Raw genomic sequence first — 8,664 nt, 5'->3', positions numbered from 1 at the left:
TATATTAGAAAAGGTTATAAATAAAATGTTTATTAAATATTTATTGTCTATAAAATGTTTGCGTGGCTTAAACCACGCAAACATTTTATAGACAAGCCAAGCACCTGTGCGCGCAGACAAACTTTTATATCGTTTAACATTTAATGTTTATACAACGGCAATCATTTTAACTATAAAACTTATTGTATAGTTTAAGTTTCAACTGATAAGTTACATTATATAGCCTATAACCTTTTCTCATCTTTCTTGAAAATTTCATGGTGATCGGTTAAGTAATTAAAAAGTGAAAGGGTAATAAACAAACGCACAAACAAACTCGCATTCGCATTTATAATATTAGTTAGGATTATATAATATTAAAAACAATTTTTTTCGTTATGACATAATTACGAATAACCTTGCTTTGTTAAGTTCCCCCACTTTAAAGATAACCTCTCATATGCATCGCAAAATACAATTCACCTTTCTGTTATATATACAGGCTGACTCATCTTTAATAAAAATCAAACGAAATAAACCGTATTTATATGGAGCAACAAGGCCAGAAATGGAAAAACAGATAAATCTGTATTTAGTACCAGTGCTCCTGGTAGGCACTTGGAGAGCTTTCTGATTCCAACCACAGAGTATATACCGTTTTACGAATTCAGAGTTTGCAGACATTCACTTCGTGTATCAAACAGCTGACGGCAATGGAGGAGCCACTGTAAGAATGTATGGGAAAAGGTGCCCAACCACATGTGTATCATAATATTAATGTTTGCACATTTGCATCAGAACCTGTTTCAATGAACATGGTCTCTTCAGGGTAAGAATATAGAATGTCAAATGGCAAAGATCAACCGAAACACCTGGTATATAGGAGGATGGGTCGCATGTTATGGAAGCTGTGTATATGCTTATACCAAAATTAAAATGCACAAACATATATGCAATTGTGGCTCCAACAGGAGTATCTAGAATCAATGGATATTATGCAGCTCACCTTGCCTTTCTTTAATTTTATCTGCAATGTGCCCAGTTATTGCGATGATAATCTGCGATGTATGGTATTTTTTTGCGGTGGTTCTTAGAGACACCTTCATAATAGCACCCAGATATAATGGTGAATACACCTTTATAAAGATCGATCGCTGTTCGAAAAAATAAAATTCTTTGTAAGGGTGCCTTGGCATAAAGGCATGTGAACCTTACAAAAAATCAATCTGTAATTTTGAAAAATGAAACCTCTGTAAGGATACGGACAATTTAAGGCAGGTCTCTTTATGCGAATGGGGTTTTCATTTGCATTGCAGATTAATTAATTAATGATGCAGTGGATGGAATTAATTTTCGGCACTTTTGTGAAAAACAAGATCTTTCTACGGAAACGCTCGTCACACATTTCTCAAAGGGTACATTTATACAAAGTCCAGTGAAGTGAATTTGCATAAAGGTGCCGAAGATTTATTTGATCCTTCGCTTAATTAATTAGTCAGAAGAGGCGTAGCTAGGGTTTTCGGCGCCCGGGGACAACCGAAGATTTTGCGCCCCTTTCTCTGTGTCAAGAACGGAAAACATTTCATTCTAAAATTTCGTAACATCAATTTCGCGCCCCCTGAATTCTGCGCCCGGGGATAGATGTCCTCCCTTGCCCCACCCTAGCTATTCCACTGCTAGTCAGTAATGAAAACAAAAATTGAACTTACATAAGTATGCACTTTTATGAAGAGTGCTTTTCTGAAGTTAGAAAATGATACTCATCAGGGACGCTCGTCTTCAAGGCAGGCGCATTTCTAACAATTTCTTTAGGTAACAAGGATTATCAAACAACAACGATTTGCACAGGTGTGCAAGTATCTTTATGATGCAGGGCCGTTCCTAGTGAAGGTGGAGAGCGTAAAAGTAAGCGGGCTTCGAAAATCAGGGGCGGCCGGACTTCCGCGATACCTAAATATTTCAAATTCATTGTAAATACTTGTCATATTATGTCAGTACTTGTTATACAATGTGTCATATGTAAGTACTTAGTGAGTATGAAATATAAATTTTATTAATCATTGAGCGTTTTGTTTTAAATTTGGGGGCGGCAATCTCGAATGTACTCGGGCATCTAATGGCCTAGGAACGGCCCAGTTATGATGTACTCCTTATCAAACCATCTTGATTCAAGGCAAACTAGATATCTAGTTGGCTTGCTTGATTCTTTTAACAGAGCCCTTGTGATCTAGAATTTAGAAGCTGTATTTATAGATGATAAAGTCCAGTAAAGTGAATTTGCATAAAGGTGCCGAAGATTTATTTGATCCTTTGCTTAATTAATTAGTCAGTAATGAAAACAAAAATTGAACTTACATAAGGATGCACTTATGTAAGTTCAGTTTTCCTCCTTTCTTATAAAGAGGTCTTCTAGATCTCAGCGCAGACTGTGGATTCAGATGAACTCACTGCTACTCAGTCCCATGTTGCGTGACACCGCTTCGCCATTTTTAATATGTAAGTGGATGACTGTTTATTGAGCCTATACCTACTACTACCCAAGATGGGAGAGTAAGATTTTTGTAGGCGAGATTTCACATGATTTCTGAAGATAATCCCATGACTCTGAGCCACTGTTTATGATTCCAACCCGAGTGGCTCCAGCCCATTACGTCATTCATGCATGTGAGTATTAAGTGAAATTTTGTAAAGCAATGGGTTGGGGCATGATGAACCTCTGTCGAAGCTCCCATATTCACATGAATTATTTAGCACGAATTCCTTTCTGAGAAAGACACAAAGCTAGATTTAGACTTGATAAGGCTCTAGGCTGTTTGAAATATAGGGCCCTTTATAAGTCTGTTATACTATATTTTAATTTTAGGGGGGCGAAGAAAGTGGGGGCCCTAAGCTATATATAATAGTAGCTTATATGTGTAGCTTATACGTAAATCCTGCACTGGAAAGACACTTGAGACCAATGTGCATTAAATGGCTGTTGTTTCTGATCTAGGGCTTGCTGGAATAACTGCAAAAGTAGCTACTATTAAGCTACGAAATTGAAGGTGCCTTTGTAAATATTTGGCAATCCATGTGGAGTTAATGACGGGGATGCATTACAGATATTAGCTGAAATTTCAAACATCGTTTTTAAAACCCTATTATGCGGCTACACGTTTTGTTAGCTGGTCTTCTTACGTTTATTCAATCGGGCCAAAGCTCTATTTATACTGTTATTAATGTTTGATAAGCCAGTAATAATATTTTATTCACTGTGATAATACAGATAAGTAAACTGGAATCATTCTAGCTAATAAATGAAGCTTTTAAAAAAGTTACATTTTCATTAAAAAAAAGTTTTTTTAATCTTGAATTTAATTTTTCTTTCCAAAAATGTAATTTAGAATTGTAAATAGGCAGACTGTCCGATTTCCCTCGGACAGGGAAAACAATTTTGGCCGCCATCTTGGATTTCAAAAACGCGCCTAGGCGCGTTTTTGAAATCCAAGATGGCGGCCAAAAAATAGCCAAGGGCCGGTTACGGAAAATTTCCCGCTATTGGATTAGCACTGATTTCTTGACATATTTGTGGATCGATTTCGACCTAATTTTCAGAAAAATGGGTGGTTGTGCTGCACCAAATTGTGCGAATCAGTCTAAAAATAACTTTAGGATGTTTCGTTTCCCTAGAAATGAAGAAAGACGAAGAAAATGGATAGTTAATTCTCGTCGAGATCAATGGATCCCGGGCCCAGGAGCGTATCTTTGTGAGGTAAGTTCAGCTTCGTATTTTTCCATAGAATGTTAGAAAAATTACTCTTCTTGGTACTTTAAAATATTTATTTTCATTTAACTGTCACTTATTGACGATCAACTGATTTTATAAGTACAAAATCAACTGCGGAATGTGTATGTGTTTGTGCAGTAAAATATCGTCGTTTCATGTTGTTTCTTTTGTTATCGTGAAAAGTTTATACCGTTTGTAAAATTTGTATCATACATTTCATGTAAACTTTGTGCTCAGTTAGAAATGTGATGTGCCTTTTTCTTTTCTTTAATTTTACTGTACGATTGGTGATTTAAAGTAGCATTCTATGTTTTGATTCTGATGTATTGTCGCCAAATCGGATAGTTGGCGCCAATGTTAAAAACTGGATGGTATGATCCAAATAATAAATGATTTTGTTTTTTCTTTATAGTAAGATAAATATATTCCGTATTTTTAGACATTTTTAAGAAGTTAAATATTAATTTAAATATTATTGTAGTAGTAAATCTTAATGTTGTATTTTTAACTATAGGTACTTTAAATTTATTTTTAGTGTGTGAGCAGGAAATATGTTTTAAGTAGTTTTACAAACATGATTACTTTTTAAAAATTTTGTTCTATTTTCATAAAAAAATTTAAATTTATCAGAAAATTACATTCTTAAATTATAATATATGTAACTGTAATTTAATACTAGTGCTTTTGATTTTAATGTTAAATTTCATGCATGCTTTTGTTAAATATGCAGGTACATTTTGAAGAAAATCAATTTGAATGCTCTAGGCAAGATGGGCGTAAAAAAACTCAAGCCCAATGCTGTGCCAACTCTTTTCACTGTGCCTAATCCCCCACAGCGTCTAAAAGGCATTGGTTTACCAAAGCACCGTTCAGTTACATCCAATTTTTGTAATGTATGTGTTTTTTATTTTTATGGTTTTTCATAAAAAAATATGTTTTTATTACAAATGGACTAAATTGCTTTATAAAAGAATCAAAATATTGAAATTAAGGCATTATGTGATAAAGCTGTAATTACAGTCCCTAAGATTAGATTAAAAAATTAAAATTTTGCTGTTGTTATATATATAATTAAGTATGTACTTTGTTATTATAATCATATGTTGAAAATTAAGCATAAAACCTCAATTTGATGTAGTTTTTGAATAAAGTTTTTGTAGTTTTTCGAGGACGGTCATACATGGGTCTGGTTTCTTCAAATTTGCTCCTAAAAGAAAGAAACCGGTATCTGATTGCCTTCAAAGTCAAAAGAGTTTAAATCAAAATTTGTATTAAACTAAAGTTGCTTTTTTGCTTAATTTTAAATTCCAGATAAATAGAGAGAAATATGTATGGAGTAAGTAAAAGAAATAATATTGAAATTAATAACTTTAATCTTGAGTAATACAATAATATAGTTATAATACATTGATTTAAATGTATATTTTAATGTCTTGTCTGAATGTTGTTATTTTTTGTTTAAAGATTTACAAAACTTATTAGGATTATTTATATTATTTATTATTAAAATTACATTAAGTATATTTTATTTATCAGCATTTTCAGGTATCCTTACTTATATGTGTTTCATAATTTTTGCATCTTCAGGGTGGCTTGCTGCACGGTTTACCTTTATCAACTGAAGCGATTTCTGTTGCTGAACCATCTGTTGTAAGTCTTCGTTTGAACAGTTATTAAATATTTAGTATTATAAACTTTTTCTAAAAAGTATTAACACTGTTTCTAAAATTAAAAAATATATTAACGTAATATTTACGTATGTTTAAGAAGTATGAATGCTATGAACAGTCCAATGTATTTATGCTTTTTTATAAGTTGAGTTACTTTGAAAATGGTAATGATTATTTGTATTTATTTTTATCCGATCAGAGTTTATAATTTCTTTCACTTCCACATATTTCATATATTATAATTTCTTTTAGGTTCATTTGCCACAACCTTCAGCTTCATATTTTGGAGAAATAAATTTTGCTGCCGAAGTATCTGATGTAAATTGCCATTTTGCACTTCTAAAAAATTTTAATAGTTTTTTAACATCTATTCGTAAACTGTACTGTTTTTTTAAATGTTTCCATCTTCATAATCATGCACTTTATTTCATTTCACCAGTGGTTGCAAATGTGTACATTACAGTACATCTCAGGTGTGTTTGCAACAACATTTAGCATTACCTTCTGATTAAATAACAGCTGCTAGTATAACAGCTGCTAGTAAAGAATCTATTCTATGTGTTCATTTGAGCAGCTATTAAATGTCATATGTTTTACATATATTAATGAATTTTTATACGATTTCTGAAATATGAAATTGTTTGTCTTATGGTTGCTAAACAGCTGTACTATATCTGGCTGTTGTGCTATGGAATTATTTTTGAATTTTGAGTGTTAACAATTTATTATCTATTTATGAATTATAAAATGTTATGTAAAATAATTATTTCTTAAAATGAATGTAGTTTATATTATCTGTATTTCTAAATTTCTTATATATATATTTCAGGTTTGTTTGCAAGAACAAGCTTCAACTTCATCTTGTGATAAAATGCCATCTATTTGTGAAGGATCTCATGTAAGATAATTAGTGTATTATTAAATTGCTTGCTTATACAAAACATTTCTATTAACTTTTTTGGGGGGGGGGTAAAAGGAATGTAATTAATTTCATCAGCATTTACAAATTCTTTGTGTACATTTCAGGTTTGTTTGCAAGAACAGCCTTTAGCCTCATTTTGCAATGAAATACCATCTATTTGTGAAGGCTCTGATGTAAGTTGATAACTAATGTATAATTAAATTACTTCCTTATATGCATTTAAAATGTTCTATAAAGTAATTTTTTGGTAAAAGGAATGTAATTAATTTCATCAATAGTTGCAAATTCTCTATGTAAATTTCAGTTTTGTTTGCAAAAACAACCTTTAGATTCATCTTGCAACCAAATTGTAATTAATTTTAATTAATTTCATCAGCATTTGTGAAGGCTGTGATATAAGTTGATAATTTGTGTTATTAAATTGCTCATGATTATGGAGATAATCAATCCCTTGAAAAGCTGGAAATAAATTTTAAAAATCTATTTTTAAGTGAAATAAATTTTAAATATTAGAAAATAAAACAAAAATAATCTAGAAAATGCTGAAAACAATAGAGTCAAATTTAAAAACCCACCTTAGTATAGGAAAAGAGACCTGGAACTTGCATTTTTATTTTGTGGATTTATTATCTGTTTAAGTTTGACATTTAATCCAAAGGGGCTTTGTCCCTGAAGGACTATTGTTTTCGTTTTGTATTGAAACACTATAAACGGCTGCATCACTTTTCAAATTGTTGCCACCAAATATTATCACCCTGTACTATATTTAAAGAAATTATATAGTGAAGAATCTGCATAAATGCATGTATGTTTTTTGCATTCTGATAAAACAACGGTACCTAGAGCCATCAAATTTTGAATGACTTAATTCTACTGCGAATATGGACATCTGGAAGACCGAATTTGAAATTCGGAATTTGTTTTAATATATATTTTATATGTTGTAAAACTTTAACGAATTTTTGATTAACAAACTTGAGGATTTCAAAGCGAGCAATGGCAATGTTGTACAGAAAAGACACTTTTATCTCCAGCGTGTGAGACAATGAATCGGGAATTCTGAAGATATGTTCATTTTAAAATTATCTTGCAATATTGCTGTTGAACTGAATTTTATAGTTTAAGTGTGAAAAACTTGATATTTAATAAATAAAGGTGAAACACAAAATGTTAAAAAAAGGCCCCTTTGGGTGTAATTTAAAATCTGAAACCTTTCAGATCTTTTTTGTTTGTTTGTTGTGTTCCCCCCCCCCTTCTTTGATGATTATTCATATAGATTTTGTCTTTATTCCAGGATGTTCTTTTAAGGAATTTTATAAAACAGCAGACTGAATTGATCTCGCTTCTGCAATGCCAGAACAAAATATTACTGAAAGAACTTACAGCAACCAAAAAAAAAATGAAATTAATGTTTTAAAAAAATGGCATAGCACTGAAATTCAACTTCATGACCTTCAAGTACAGCATGAGGAATTGCTGAAAGGAGTGAAAACATTTCTTTCAGATGAACAAATAGCAATGTTGAAAATTCCTCGTAGAAGCATTGCAAAATGGTCTAACGAGGGAATAATAAAAGTCCTCAAAGTTAGATTTGCCTTGGGCAAGCATGGTTATAATTACTTGCACAGAATAGGTTTTCCGTGCCTTCATACAGCACTTTAAATAAAAGACTTCGAGGTCTTGAAATGAATTTTGGAGTCATCGGTGAGATGATTGAACCTTTGAAAATTAAAGGAGAAAAAATGAATGCTAGTGATAAAGACTGTATTTTATCATTGGATGAAATGGAGATTTCTGGCAATCCTGATTTTGATATTTCAAAACGGAAATTTATTGGTAAATGTACATTAGGAAATCAAAAGGGTGCAGGAAATCACTATTTAGTTATTTTACTAAGAGGTTTGAAGCTGAAATGGAAGCAAGTGGTTGCCCATGAAATAACTGGACAGGTAACAGGATGCCAGCTCAAACAACTTGTTGTCAATGTTATTGAAGCTGTCAATTCTGTTGGATTTAATGTTGTTGGTATTGTTAGCGATATGGCAGCAGTAAATAGAAGCCTGTGGAATTCTTTGGGAATATCTGTTTCTTGAAACCAAAGAAATAATTTCACTACTGAAATTAAGGGCAAAATTATTTATGTATTTGCCACATCTTTTAAAAAATCTCTGGTCTGTAACTCTTAATCATAGTATAAAACTGCCCAGTTATGTTTGCAATAAAGAAAATTTGGTTACTTTGCATGTATCTGCAGGATTTATAAAAGATATCTGGATTACTGAAACAAACCAAAATTGTGGTTTGAGAACTATGCATCATCTCAGCAA

At 31.9% G+C, this 8,664-nt stretch overlaps 1 protein-coding gene across 1 annotated transcript; it reads left to right on the top strand.

Moving 5' to 3' along the window:
* Nucleotides 1-4,487: 4,487 nt before the first annotated feature.
* LOC146993993 (uncharacterized) lies at nt 4,488-7,754 on the top strand. The gene is made up of 6 exons (XM_085826696.1): nt 4,488-4,638; nt 5,333-5,395; nt 5,668-5,733; nt 6,245-6,313; nt 6,442-6,510; nt 7,632-7,754. The coding sequence occupies exons 1-6, from the start codon at nt 4,516-4,518 to the stop codon at nt 7,752-7,754; spliced, it is 513 nt and encodes a 170-aa protein (XP_085682822.1). The 5' UTR covers nt 4,488-4,515.
* The last annotated feature ends 910 nt before the right edge of the window (nt 7,755-8,664 follow it).

This window comes from Stegodyphus dumicola, chromosome 11 (assembly GCF_044657685.1).
Source record: "Stegodyphus dumicola isolate Sdum_Otavi_A_Nest chromosome 11, ASM4465768v1".
NCBI classification, from domain to species: domain Eukaryota; kingdom Metazoa; phylum Arthropoda; class Arachnida; order Araneae; family Eresidae; genus Stegodyphus; species Stegodyphus dumicola.
This window is presented reverse-complemented; position numbering and strand designations above follow the sequence as displayed.

Excerpts from the sequence above, each read along its gene's own strand:
- LOC146993993 (XM_085826696.1), top strand. The coding sequence starts at position 4,516 with ATGGGCGTAAAAAAACTCAAGCCCAATGCTGTGCCAACTCTTTTCACT. Across the intron at positions 5,396-5,667 it reads CTGTTGCTGAACCATCTGTT|GTTCATTTGCCACAACCTTC; the intron begins GTAAGTCTTCGT and ends AATTTCTTTTAG. Across the intron at positions 6,314-6,441 it reads CTATTTGTGAAGGATCTCAT|GTTTGTTTGCAAGAACAGCC; the intron begins GTAAGATAATTA and ends TGTACATTTCAG.